The sequence below is a fragment of the Hemicordylus capensis genome, chromosome 5, assembly GCF_027244095.1.
Source record: "Hemicordylus capensis ecotype Gifberg chromosome 5, rHemCap1.1.pri, whole genome shotgun sequence".
NCBI classification, from domain to species: domain Eukaryota; kingdom Metazoa; phylum Chordata; class Lepidosauria; order Squamata; family Cordylidae; genus Hemicordylus; species Hemicordylus capensis.
Window position 1 is genome coordinate 153,044,340 of NC_069661.1, and position 14,835 is coordinate 153,059,174.

Here is a 14,835-nt window from a genome sequence, read left to right on the forward strand (position 1 = left end):
ACTAATTGCTTGGAAGGAGTGAACTGCAAAAAGTCACAGTACTATTGTGCATCATAAAATCCATTCACTATTGCAGACAATATGCTTTACCTCACCCCCACCCATGCATACATGAAAACAAGTGGGACTTGCAACAAAATGGTGCATTTTTCCAATCCTAAAACCCAACTCCATTAGATGCCAATTCCCTCCTGGCCCCTAATGCTCTCTTGTTATTTTCTGGCTGGACATCTATCTATCTATCTATCTAACATATTTTTATACTGCCCTATATGCAAGTCCCTGGGTGGTTCACAATTTGAAAACACAACCACAATTAAAACAGTTTAAAAGACAGATAAGAACTCTAAAACTTAAAACTTTAAAACTAAAAGCCTGACTGAACAGGTATATTTTCAGGTCCTTCTTAAAAGCATTCCAAGAAGGGGATGCTCTAATTTAGTTAGGAGAGATCCATGAAACAGCCTTAAGCAAGGTCAAGATGTATTAAACATGTACATAAAGGATGTCTATAAACATCCTAGCCACGGCTCTCCCCCAGAGAGGCATTAATGATCTTAACAAGACCCTCTCCAGTGATCTCACTCTAGATTGTATAAACCATGTTAGGCAAGGATCAAGAAGACAGATAGATAGTAAGGCAAAGTGTCCCAAGTAGCTTGTCCACATACTTGGGAGTCTCAAACTGAAATTGATTCAGTTTAACCATACAAGGAGAGCTGCTGGACAACTCCATAGTAGTCTCTGCAGTAACTGTAGAGTCTAGTTCAGCTTGAATATGAGAGATTTAATCTGCAAAAAAATCATTAATAATGTCGCAACAGGTAACTAATGTATCCAAATTCTCATTCAAGGGAGGAGGGGCAAGTACTAACCCTCACACAAGCCTAGCCAACTCCAATTGACATGAACTTGCAGAAGCAATGCGGGCAGAAAAGAACTGCGTGCATTGCCAGAGCATAGATCTTCAAACATGCTCTGTATTGTAATCTGTTGGATTCGAGCCAAATCTCTCAATTTGCACTCTAGCCATCTAACATCAATATTCTGTGGCTCTTGGGAGGGATTCCCTAGGGATTCCCTTGGGTATTTGGGAATCATTTCCTTATTTTGGAGTGGCTCCACTTGGTTGTAACTGAATGCCGAGACGTCTTGCTCAGAAAAACCAGCTATATTGAATAATCCCACATAACCAGGATTCTAAAGACAACTCTCTTGCCAGTGTACCTGTGCTCAGTACTGGCTAGTTCATGTAAAACGCTTCCCCGATAAGTAGCAAGAAGAAAAACTGTTGACATGTTTCCAGAGTATGTCCACTCTATAGCTCCAGATATAAGAATTCTTGGGGTGACAAGAATAATGCAGTGCATACTGCATAGATGAGTAATTAAGATTTAGCTTATTTATACTTCATTATTTTTAAGAAGCACTTTGGTTCCACATACCTGGTTTCCATCAATAGCATAGTCATATTTGGTTGCATACACTTTGCCTACAGATACAGCAATTGCGTAGCCAACAATAGCAATGGAAAAGGCAGAAGCTATCATCTCTCCAAACATGCTGACAGCAGGAGGTTCAGGAGGCAAAAATCTAAATATGTTTAAGAATAATATATAGTCACTTGTGTGTGTGTGTGTGTGTGTGTGTGTGTGTGCGCGTGCGTGTGTGTGTGTTATCAGCAAATACTATAGCTACAATGTGAACATTATTTAATTAAGACATTTCTTAAGGAATTTTGTTACTTCACAATACAATATAGCAACAACTGCAAAAAAGTACACAATAGACCCTCCTCCCTGCAGTACTCCCTGCAGAATTTTATACTTCCTTTCTTGTAAAATTTTATATTGCAATAGAAAATATTCTTTAATATAGACTTCACCATATTTGGTCAATATTTTAACCATAATACTTTACCAATATATGTGTACATGTGTGTAGGATGAAACATGTTCACCTGCTTCGTTGTCTTCATGAAGATTTTTCAATGTGTATCTAAATTGTGTAATTCTGTTGTTTTTCAGCACTTACAGTATAAATGCAGTAGAATAGATTTTTGCTTGATGATCCTCATACATTTATTTAATTAATTCAAATAGTTGTATCTTACCCCTTGAGTGCAATGCTGCTCAGGCTGACTCACAAAAACAATAGATCACAATAAAACAAAAAATAATAAAAGTAGACAGGCACCACAGCAGTATAAAATTGGGCTAAAAATTGCTAAAAACGAAAATCTAATTAAAACTACATTTAAAGCCCAGCAGATGCAGAAAACAGATAAAACATTTAAAAGCCTGTCTGAAGAGGAGGGTCTTGAATTTTTTGTTTGTTTGTTTTAATCTTAAGAGAAGGAACCTGGTGAAATTCATTTGAGAGGTCATTCCAAAGCTGAGAAGCCACAATGGAAAACACCCTGTTCCTAGTCCCTGCCAATCAAATCTCAGTTAGTGGAGGGGCCGTGAGCAGGGCCTGTAATGCAGAATGGAGGGCCTGACAGATTTGCATGGGTGAATACAGTCTGAAAGATAAACCAGCCCCAAGCATCATAGGACTTTACATGTCAAAACCAAACACTTTGAATCTAGCCTGAAAATGAACTAGCAACCAGTGAAGCTGCCATAGAATGAGTATAATACTCATGAAGTGACTAGTGCCAGCAGCATTCTTAACCAGCTGAGGCTTCCAAACAGTCTTCAAGGGTAGCTATACAGATAGGCCTCATTATCTATGGGGGTTCAATTCCTGCAGATTACCACAGGTAACAAAACCATGGATAATGAGTCACTGAGTCTATGGGAACACAGGGTTTTGGTTCCCAGACTAAAAAAACCCACCCTAAAATCATGAAAATGGGCCAAATAAAGTGCCCTACCATGTTCCACAGGTCTCCTGCCATCCAGCAATGCCCCCCAGATGACCCACAAAAGTCCCAAATGGTCCCAAAAGTCATCAATATCCCCCCCCAAAAAAGAGCCACAAAATGGCTCCAATGGACAAAATTGCAGCCAGGAATGATCTCCATGGTAATTTCCACCTATGAACCATGGATATGTGAGTTTTAACCCTTAAGTATCCACAGATAAGGAGGTTGGGTGTCTATTTGACACCCACAGATACACGATTCTGCAAATAGAGAGGTCTGCCTGAATATAGAGAACATTGCAGTAATCCAATGGATGTAACTAATGTTTAGGTGACTGAGTCAAGTCTGATTTCTCCAAGCAGGATTGCAACCGGTGTACCATAGCTTATAAAAGGCACTCCTGGACACCATCACCACCTGAGTTTTCAAGGACAACATCAGGTCCAGGAGAACCCCATGAGCTGTGAACTTTGTCTTTCAGGAGGAAACCATCCCTATCCAAGATCACATTCTCCTCACCACGGGGATAATTGGTTTTGCTAACTCTGAACACCTCTGTCTTATCTGGATCCACTTTCAATTTGTCTGCTCTCATGCAACCTGGAACAGCTTCCAAACCCTGGTTCAGGACATCCACTGCCTCACTGGTATCTGCTGACTTAAATGATAGGTAGAGCTGGGTGTCATCAGCATACTGATTACATTGCAGCCATACCCATGGATGACTTTCCCAGTGCTTTCATGTGTATATTAAACAGATTGTGGTACATAAGGCAATGACAAAGGAATAAAGAAGGTGTCCCCTAGCATTGACTTCTGGATATGACCCCCAGATAGGACCAGTGTATAACAGTGACCTCAAGTCTCAATCCAGAAAGGCAGTCAAGAATGTTAACATGGTTGATAGTATTAAAAGCCTTTGAGAGATCCAGGAGAATCAACAAAGTTACACTTCCCCTGTCTATCTCCTGGTGTAGGTCTTCCACTGGGGCAACCAAGGCAGTTTCTGTCCCATACCCAAGCCAGAAGATGGACTGGAAAGGATCTAAGTAATCAGATTCCCAGATGCACCTGGTTGGCCACTTAATGAAGCAGGATGCTAGAGTAGATGGGCCTTTGGCCTGATTCAGTGGGCTTATTTTTAAGTCTATATGTTCTTATATTCAGTTTCATCCAGAGCTGAAACACCCTGCTCATAAATGGGAGGTTGAGCAGTGGGGCCCAAAGAGGGCTTTTTCAGGAGGGGCCTAATAACCACTTCCTTTGGCAGGGCACCACTACCCAATTCGGGGAAGCACTTATCACCCCCACTACCCTCAGTCCCAGCCCCTCCCTGACCTCCTTCATCAACCATAAAGAGCAAGGATCAAGTGTACAAGTGATAGGTCTCAGACTTCCAAGCAGCCTGTCCAACTCCTCAGGCAACCCAATCGGAAGAGTATCCAATCTAACAAGACCAGATAATGCATTATCAACATTCTGTTCTGGTTCTACAAAAACTTTAGCATTCAAGTCAGCATGACTGTGTGTTTTTGTCTTCCTACACCCATGTACACCCATGTGTTAAATGACCTTACTCTTGCCATGAATGGGAGTATGCATTCAAAATGTAGCTGCATGTGATTTTTAAAAAACGTTTTCATATTAAAAGTCACATTTGTTTTAATAATTTTGGACTCACCCCCTAGGAATTGATTTAACAATGCCTGCATTGTATTTTTTCTCCAGGTCAACACCATACGAAATGCCAGTGGCTACTATTGTCTGAAATCAAAAATAAACAACAGTTTGAATATAGAAAAATGATCTTCTTCTACTTCCAGTCCACCCTCCTGTGTTTCTTAAAACTGTTGGCTTACCACAATCACTTCTATAGGAATAGGAATAGGGATCTTATGTCTGAACCGATCATTTATTTCCTTGACTGCCATACAAATAACAATGGTCAGCAGACCAGCAATGAGATCAGCTATGTTGGTGGTTCCAATATTTTCAAATATTTCTATAAGGGTCTAAAGAAAAAAGAGAAGACAATAAAAATGCTTCAGTTCAAACAGAATAATTGTTAGAATATGGCCTATGCACACCAGCAATGAGATCAGCAGTGTTGGCGGTTCCAATATTTTCACAAACATGATTACTAATCTCTGTCAATTTAATCTCAAAAATTAATCTCTGTCAATTTAGGGAGCTAAAGTTGCAATTCTATCCACACTCCATGAATGTAAATTCCATTGAATGCAGTGGGAATTACTTGTTAGTAAATGAATTTTTTAAAAGCTACAAATTCCAAAAGGATTTAGTGTTAAATTTATTGTTACTCTTAAATACTGCTTATATGCATTTGAAAACATATGCATGCACCACTTGACTCATATACCTGTGGTAACACATTACAACCTTGTTTGCCTCTTTCTTGGCTCTGTTTTTGCTATTCCTGCTTTTGTTTCATGAATGCTCACTTAGGATTTTTTAGCCTCTCATTTTAAAAAGTGCAACTTCAGCCGCTAAAACCATCATTTTTCTAGAACTGAACTAATGGAGCAGTGGTCTTTCAATCCATTTGCTTGAAGGAGACAGTGCGCACAAATGGCTTTGGCTTAGATGTATTTAAAGGTAAAGTGTGCCGTTGCGTCGATTTCGACTCCTGGCACCCACAGAGCCCCGTGGTTTTCTTTGGTAGAATACAGGAGGGGTTTACCATTGCCTCCTCCTGCACAATATGAGATGATGCCTTTCAGCATCTTCCTATATCACCGCTGACCGATATAGTACCAGTGGGGATTCAAACCGGCAACCTTCTGCTTGTTAGTCAAGCATTTCCCTGCTGCGCCACTTAAGATGCCTGATTAGATGTCTTTAGTTAAAATTATAATTACAATTTCACTGCATACAGGCATAGTAAGGTTGAAATGGTCCTGGGACAGGTGTGCAAGCTGCAAGGAGAGAGCACAGAGGTGAGGAGCTGTGCCATTATCACATGATCCAACTGGGTAGTTGGGAAGAGGCCCTCCCTGCAGCCTTTTGAAATATAAGCACAATAGTGATGAATGACTGAATGATAATCTGGCTGGAGGGCTCGGAGGAGGTGAGGTCTGGGCAGGCAGGCCAGAGGCTAATGATGCAGCATGCAGTGGATGAGGAGGAGTGCTGAGGGGCAGAATGGTGGTGATAGCACAGTAGTAGATGGGAAATTTGGAAGGGGGTTCAAAGGGGGTATTTAAGAGAATGTCTTCTTCGTTGTGTCCCCCAAAACCCATTGAGGTCACTTGAGGAGGTCCGTCTCCAGTTACCGCCAGTTTGTCTGGTGGCCACACAGAGACAGGCCTTCTCGATTGCTGCCCCGAGATTGTGGAATGTGCTCCCTGCTGAGATACGATCCTCCCCATCAATAGCAATTTTTAAAAAAACATTTGAAGACCTATCTCTTCACCCAAGCTTTTTCAGCTTTTTAAATTTGTAGGTTTTAATTTTATGCTGTTTTTAAATTGTTAAACTGTTTTAACCTTTTATATTTGTTTTAATTGTTTTTATGTCACTGTTAACCGCCCAGAGACTAAAGTCTGGGCAGTATATAAGTTAAATAAATAAATAAATAGATAGATAGATGGATGGATAGATAGATAGATAGATAGGTAGGTAGGTAGGTAGGTAGGTAGATAGCCTTCTTAAGGAGGCTATTATTAGACCACTCTTGAAGAAAGCTATGCTGGATCCCTCAGAGTTAGCTAATTACAGACCTGTTTCTAATCTTCCATGGTTGGGCAAGTTGGTTGAGCAGGTGGTGTCCTCTCAGCTCCAGACAGTTTTGGATGATGCAGATTATCTAGACCCATTTCAAACTGACTTTTGTGTGGGCTATGGAGTCGAGACAGCCTTGGTTGGCCTGATGGATGATCTCCAACTGGCTATCAACAGAGGGAGTGTGACTTTGCTGGTCCTTTTGGATCTCTCTTCAGCTTTCAATATCATCAACCGTGGTATCCTTCTGTACCGCCTTGGGGAGGTGGGATTGATTGGCACTGTTTTGCAGTGGTTCCGCTCCTACCTCTCTGGCAGATTCCAAATGGTGTCACTTGGAGACTGTTGTTCTGCTAAGCGAGAACTGAAGTGTGGAGTCCCACAAGGCTCCATACCGTCTCCAATGCTTTTTAACATCTGCATGAAACCGCTGGGAGAGATCATCATGAGGTTTGGTGCAGGGTGTTACCAATATGCTGATGACACCCAGATTTACTTTTCCATGCCAGCCTCATCAGGAAATTGCATATCTTCCCTAAATGCCTGTCTGGAGGCACTAATGGGCTGGATGAGGGATAACAAATTGAAGCTGAATCCAAATAAGATGGAGGAACTGACTGTGGGGGGACTGAACCCAAGAGATGGTTTAGATCTGCCTGTTCTGGATGGGGTTACACTCCCCCGGAAATCAGGTACAGGGCTTGGGAGTGCTCCTGGACCCAAAGCTCTCTCTGGTTTCTCAAGTGGAGGCGGTGGCCCAGAGTGCTTTTTATCAGCTTCATTTGATACATCAGCTACGTCCATTTCTAGAGGTGAATGACCTTAAAACAGTGGTACATAACCTGTAACCTCCAGGCTTGACTACTGTAATACGTTCTATGTGTGGCTGCCTTTGTACGTAGTCCAGAAACTACAACTGGTACAGAATGCAGCAGCCATATTGGTCTCTGGGACAACACAAAGGGACCACATAACACCAGTTCTAAAAGAACTGCACTGGCTGCCAATATGTTTCTGGGTGAAATACAAAGTGCTGGTTATAACCTATAATACTTAATGGCTTGGGTCCAGGATATTTGAGAGAGCAACTCTTTTGTCACAATGCCTGCCACCTGTTACGATCTTCTGGAGAGGTCCAATTACAGTTGCCACCAGCTTGTTTGGTGGCAACCCAGGACCAGGCTTTTTCTGTGGCTGCCCCAGGGCTTTGGAATAAGCTTCCTGCTGAAATAAGGGCATCTCCTTCTCTGTTTGTTTTCAGGAAGAACCTCAAGACTCCTGTTCTCTCAAGCTTCTAATTAGAATTAATTTTAATAACTTTAAAAGTTTTTAAAAACTTGTTTTAATGATTTTATTCTATAGTTTTTATTGTCATGTATTTTAATTTGTGGCTTTTAAATATTTTAAAGTTTGTACACCACCTAGAGATATACATATCAGGTGGTATTAAAATATGATAAACAAACAAACAAATAACCCATTGCAGCATTGCTAGTTCAACAACAACAACTGTAGGGGGAAGGGAGAATAGTGGGAGGTGGCCCTTCTCATCAGTGGTCCAGGGATAAATGTATCACCTTGATAAATAATTGTGCCCCTGCCACAGCACTCTGTGTGTGTGTGTGTGTGTGTGTGTGTGTGTATAAACACACAAGGAATTCAGTGATCTAATAAATAAATTAACTTTTCTTCCAGTCAGTTTTTCTGACTTGAAAGAAGCTGCTAGTTGTTAACTTTGGATTTTACTCTAATCTGTTGTGTTGTTTCATTTAAGTATAGATTGGTCCAACTTGGTATTTTGTCCTGGGTTACAAAAACCCTGCGACAGTACCAGATGAAATCTTCATATGTGAACTCCTAAACAATTGGTCAATATAGACAGCAATCTTGCATGGTGCCTCCTCCTTCAACAGGTGACACAATGCCAGCCAGCTGCCTGAAGGATGTATGGGCTCCTGGTACTGTGCATTATGATCCATGGATTGCAATCAATTATTATATTATGAGTTGGTCTGATTATATTATTAGTTTATTTAATGTAGCAATTAATATTCAGACTTTCAGGACAATAGATCTTATGCACTTTGATCAAATTTACAACAGAGATTGAATGGGAATCCAGACAGCAATCAAATCTGTTTTATAATCTGTTATACAGATTGCTCCTATATAAAATGGTTGTAGGAGATGGTAAAATCATGCCTATAAGGATAATATGCTATGTCACAAAGGCCGCCTTAGTAAGGTACACTTACATAGATTATGGAAAGTATCCCGTTGTAATTTTTGGTTGAGACATTTAAGACTATTTTCAGTTGTGAAACAAGCACTTGGAAAGCTGCTGCGGTTGTAAAACCCCCAACCAGTGGATCAGCAAGGTATCGCACAATGAAACCAATCTGAAGCGCTCCAAACACCAGCTGAAAAAAACAGCACCACATAATTTCCTGAAGAAACAGTATGAATTAATTAAAACATACAATTTTCAAAATTCAGGATTTAGACCCTCTATGATTGGGTGGCTATCAAAACACATTGGTATACTAAGTTTTTATATATACATTTTCCCCAAGTAATTTAAAACAGATCAGAAACTCCAATTTAAAATAGGAAATCACACACAACAATTAAAACAGAAGCATAAAATTAAAAATGTTAAAAGTAATATGGAATGAAAATAATGTAAGGGAGGGTTATTTTCCCTCCTTGCCTTAATTTTCATCAAAATTAAGTGGTAAAGCTCTTCCTGACAAAACTTCAGGTTGCAGGGATATATGTGTGTGCATATTTTAATGTTTCGTGCTTTTTTAAAAAAGCAAAACTTTGCACATAGATAATTAAAATGCAGGAAGAAGGCTTCAGTTTTGTTTTATCCCTATCAAACTATTTTTCCAGGTGCAGAGATTTCCACCCACCCACCCCAAGGACCAGTATTCAAAAATTATTCCCCCACTTTTACTTGAGGTGGTACAGCCCAGAATAAACTTTATAAATATGAGGCAAGTGAATATACATTTTATATTTTGACTACATTTCAGCTCTAGCTGTGGAGAATAATGACATTAATTTTTCATTATTTCATTATTTTCTCAGTTATATGATAAAACTATAAGAGCACCAACATTTTGGTTCAGTTTTGTCCTATCATATTACCTGGATAATGCCAACCAAAAAGGTGACAGTGCTAGCAATCAGCACTCTCTCTGCATCTCTGGATTCAGTGTCTATCATCGTTTTGTTCAGCCCTGTCATGTTACTGCTAACCATGAGGAATTTTTCATCAGGTGCCATGCTTAGTACTACCGACCCTACCATCAAACTGACCACAGGAAAAGGTCCTGTTGAAAGGAATTATATATATATATATACATCAGTTTAACAGCACTTCTTAATAACATCCTTGAAGCCATCAACAATAAAATAACGTGCAAACACTCAAAAAATTCAAACAAAACTTCAAAAAAATCATTTTTGCAGTTTAAAACACAGTTACCACAGCAGAAATAATTAAGTTTCAGCTTGCCATATTTATCATAAACTGGTGTTCCTAATGGTGTATATTTTCTACATTAATGTCACATGTTCCTGTAAAGTTTGTGTCACACAGAATTAGTGAAAGTATTTATTTATTACATTTTATATCCTGCTGTTCCTCCAAGGAGCCCAGAGCGGTGTACTACATACTTAAGTTTCTCCTCACAACAACCCTGTGAAGTAGGTTAGGCTGAGAGAGAAGTGACTGGCCCAGAGTCACCCAGCAAGTATCATGGCTGAATGGGGATTGGAACCCAGCACTCTAACCACTATACCATGTGGTTAGTATTCTACTATTAAGTCTGGACCTTTAATCTAGCTGATCAATTAACAGCAACCAAATGTCACATAACTAGTTTCTGCTTCTGATTGCTGAGAACCAGTGAAGGAAGAGGCTATGTGGATGTAAAGTATCGATGAAAGTTTTCCCCCAAGATAGCAAGTCCTCAGACTTATGACACAATTGGTTCCTGAAAACTGTTTCTTAAGTCAAAGTGTCTTAACATGGAATCTGTTGTCCCACAGCAAATAATTATTAATGGGAGGAGGAGAGCTGGTCTTGTGGTAGCAAGCATGACTAAGCTAAGCAGGGTCTGCCCTGGTTGCATATGAATGGGAGAACAGAAGTGTGAGCACTGTAAGATATTCCCCTCAGGGGATGAAGCCACTCTGGGAAGAGCAGAAGGTTCCAAGTTCCCTCCCTGGCTTCTCCAAGATAGGGCTGAGAGAGATTCCTGCCTGCAACCTTGGAGAAGCCGCTGCCAGTCTGTGAAGACAATACTGAGCTAGATAGACCAAGGGTCTGACTCAGTATATGGCAGCTTCCTATGTTCCTATGTCCCTGAACCAAAGCCAGATACCCTATTTTGTTTTCTGCTCCTTCAAAGCTGGTGATGTGTTAGTCACAGACATGCAGCAGAAAGTAAGAAGAGGAGGAGGAAAGTGGCAGGAGCATCTTGATCAGGCACATCACCCAATCCTTCCACTGCAGGGCTATACAACTTCAGCCTTCCTGCAAATTCTGACTACCATTCCCCAAATCCCTAACTGTTGGGCATTGTGGCTGAGGATGATGGGAGCTGTAGTCCAGAAACAGTTGGAGGGCTGAGGTTGCACAGCTCTGCTCCACTACCTCAGATGCTGCTGCAACAGCTGCCACAAGGACTGCCAGTCTTGATAACAATGTGAGCCTAAGCCACCACTGTCTCCTCCTTTAGCCCATACACCAGCAACCATCTAATGGAGCCTTCTCTCCTGTGGCAAGTGTTGTAAAGCTGAAACAAGGTGGCAATTTCACACATCTTAAGTACTATAATTCTAACTCAGAGTGTCTTAAGTGGAGGAGTGCCTGTAATCATTTGTGTGGAAATATGGATAGGTGTGAAACTGCATACAGCAGAATTCAAACAAAAAGGAATATGCCAGCATAAAAACCTGTTACTGCAAACTGGATTCATCAAAATGACTGTCTCACATACATTATTAATACCTATTCTGGAAGAAGTAATTGGCTGATACTAAAACGACAAGTATACAGTTACCAACTGAGATGTGTTTTGATGTTCCCAAGAAGAAGTATGTCAGGATGGGGAAAAACGCAGAGTAGAGGCCATATCCAATGGGAACTGCAACCAGCAATGCATATGCCAAACCTGGAATGGTAGATTTAAAAAAAAGTGTATTCCTATCTCATAACAGATTATTTTTACAGCTACATCCAGCTGCAGTACATTATTAATTGTACATATTTTCTTTTCTATACAGGTACATGATTTGTATTTTATATCTGAGCTGGGTTTTTAGGTTGTGAACCCTTTGAGGACAGGGAATAATCTTATTTATTTTTCTATGTAAACCACTTTAAAGAACCTTTTGTTGAAAATAGTATATAAATATTTGTAACAACAATTTAATTAATTAATTAATTAATTAATAATGTTAGATAGTATACATCTGAATTGAACATGTTAGATAGTAGAACATTTCAGCCTAATCCTAACTATGCTTCTCAAAAGTAAGTCAGACATCCCAATCCTAAGTATGTCTAAGACTGGAGAAAAGTCTGGAAAAATGTAGTCCAATTAATCTGGGCTATATTCCATAATCAGAGAAAAACTCAGGCAAATTAAATCCTCAAACAAGTTCACCTTTCTGGAGTGTGTTGGTGGGAAGTCATGCACTGTTAACAAGAGGTAGCGATGCATAACTGCAAAACATGTTTTCATCAGTCCCAGCACATTCCCGTTTTTTCCTATGTAATAATAGCTCCATAGGAAAATGTCTGTATCTCTCTTACCTTGCAAAGTACCCACAAGTCCTGTACTGATGCCAGAAATTATGTCGCTCATTAGCCATTCCTTAACCCTGTACTTAGGTAGCCATTCCAGGATAGGAAAAAAGGTCTTGGTTATCTGGAAGGCCTTTCTTCTTGAACAACTGCCAAGGACAATGTGTTAAATTGTTAGAGTGACATTGTGAAATGCTCCTGCTCTCCCCCCACCACTGCCCACCCCCATTTGATCATTTCAGTTCTTTGATGCCGATCTGCGCTTCATGCCAGACAGTCACCTGCAAGCTTTCTGGACTCGTTCCCGGAGCGTTTTGGACAGCACCAGTTTCCTCTCATTCTCCTCTTGAAAAGTTGGTTCATTGTATATGGGTCGGGCCACCACATAGCGACTGAGATCGGGGAGGGCTCCATCAACCCCTCCACTTGCTGCCATGCCCCTACCTACAGGTGCAAACAATGAAGAAGGGCAGCATTTCCAAAGCACACGATCTCCAAAGGCAGCCAGCCATCAAGTACAATATGCCCTCTAAGCTTAGCCTACACCTGGAGTAGCCAGGTGGGTTCAGCCTGTGGCAACAGGGCCTAGTGCCAGCTTCTTCCCACTGCATCATGGGCTGCAAGGACAGCCCACTCCTTCTCCCCAGGAAGCCTACAGCTGAGCCATCAAAGAGTCCTACAGCAGTCATTTCTTTTGTCCTGCGGGAAGAACTCCGTGCCAGCTTTTAAGACTGCCACTTCTTAAAATAAAACCAAAAAGCCGAATGGAAGGTCCTGTGCCTTTAACAGCTTCAGGAGGAGCAGTGATGTAGTTGCAACTTCAGAAATGCAGGCGCTCTCCATGACAGCCCCCATGGCCATGCCCACCCCAACAGCCAGAGAAGCAACGGCACTCCGTCCCTGCGCGGCCCCCCTCCACTGCACCCCTGCATCCGCAGAAAGGGAGAATCCACCGAGGACGTTTCCCCTCCCTCCGCGTGCAGAAGCCGCGAAAAGACCACCTGCTCACTTTCGGACGCGCACGCAGCTGCCAAAGGCGCCCGCCAACTCTGCTCCCTCTCCTCGCGATTTCTAACGCCGCGCCCCCTCCCTTCCTGTGATGGGAAGCCACGCTTTCCCTTTATATACAGCAGCCTGTATGCGTGTTTCTGCGCAGCCTACCTGCCCGCTGGGGCTCAGTGAGCTCCACTTCACCTCCCCTCAAGGCAGCAGCACCCGCCTTGCCGCCTCTCCCCGGTCCCGCTCAGTTCCCTAGAACCGGGCGCCAGAACTTTCAGTCCCTTCTCGGAGCCGCGCTAGACAGCGCTGTCCGAGTCCTGAAGCACTTCGCTTCTCCTCGGAGCGGGGCTGCCTCTGCTGCCGTGGCCGTTGCCTTCGCTCGCTCCTCCACTCCTTTGAACTGGGTGAGGGAAGCCTGAGCTGCCGGATCCTTACCTGCGACAGGCCCCGCAGTGGGCAGAGCGGGTGACCCCCCAGCAGCATTTATACGCCCATCCTAGGACCAGCCGCTTTCCCTTTATTTACAGGCAAACAGAAGCGCCCGCTTGCGGCAGCCTATGTGGCAAACCCGCCTCTCCTCCTGTCACACCGCCTCCCTCCCTCTCTCCTCCCTCCCTCTCCTTTGCACAGCCCTGCTGCTGCCCCAGCCGTTTCTTGGGTTGTGTCCCCCGCGCCTCGCAGCGCAGTGGGCAAAGGGGCAGGGAGAGAAGTGGGGATGAGCCCTTGGTAAGGAAGGCGGGCGTCCCTTCAAGGTTAGCAGGGGACTTCTTAAGCCGTCTTCCCCCGGGGGACCTCACAGTTCCTCCGAAGCTTGTCGGGGCCTCTCCATGAGGACGTCGGTGATGGGAGACAAGCTTCCCTGAGAGACAACTTCACCAATTACCCACCATTATTGAGCTTCTCCCACAGGACAGTGAGGGGGAATTGCTGGGCAAGACTGCCCTCCTAGGGCAAAACTAGACGTGAAGAAGCTGAAGACCCGTCAGTGGATCCCCGGTTGTATGAGTCTTTTGCTTAAAAGCAGCTGCGAGAGTGGCGGGCTTGTAGGGGCACAGCGAGGGGAAAGACGAGTTTGACCTTCTCCCCGGGATTCTCCAATGCAAATCATACACCCTGCAGGCTGCTGTGGGGAGGGGAGGGGCAGAACATACAGACACTTATCTTGTGTCCTCATGTTTGCTGCTCCTCTGTCAAGAACCCCTTCAGGGGAGCAATTTGGATTAGGGCAGTACAGTAGCATAGCCAGGGTAAAGGGGCCCGCATTTGGGGTGGCCTCCCAGATGGTGCATGCGCCCTGGTAGCACATGCCTCCCCTGCTCATATCAGTGGTGGCCCCTTGCTGCAGCTCCTGCTGCCCACTGCTGCTTGTCAGTCGGCTTGGGGAACTGTTGGAGAGAGGAAAGGG

General features: G+C 42.9%; 1 protein-coding gene across 1 annotated transcript in view; it reads right to left on the minus strand.

Moving 5' to 3' along the window:
• The window catches only part of SLC26A4 (solute carrier family 26 member 4), a 42,726-nt gene extending 28,813 nt beyond the window's left edge, over positions 1–13,913 (minus strand). Inside the window, exons 1-9 of the mRNA XM_053251632.1 lie at positions 13,866–13,913; positions 12,713–12,875; positions 12,441–12,580; positions 11,686–11,796; positions 9,764–9,948; positions 8,866–9,030; positions 4,729–4,881; positions 4,551–4,633; positions 1,446–1,593 (exon numbers count right to left, since the gene is read on the minus strand). Coding sequence (XP_053107607.1) covers positions 1,446–1,593; positions 4,551–4,633; positions 4,729–4,881; positions 8,866–9,030; positions 9,764–9,948; positions 11,686–11,796; positions 12,441–12,580; positions 12,713–12,867 — 1,140 coding nt within the window. The 5' untranslated portion in view covers positions 12,868–12,875; positions 13,866–13,913. The remainder of the gene's footprint in view (positions 1–1,445; positions 1,594–4,550; positions 4,634–4,728; positions 4,882–8,865; positions 9,031–9,763; positions 9,949–11,685; positions 11,797–12,440; positions 12,581–12,712; positions 12,876–13,865) is intronic.
• Positions 13,914–14,835: the final 922 nt, after the last annotated feature.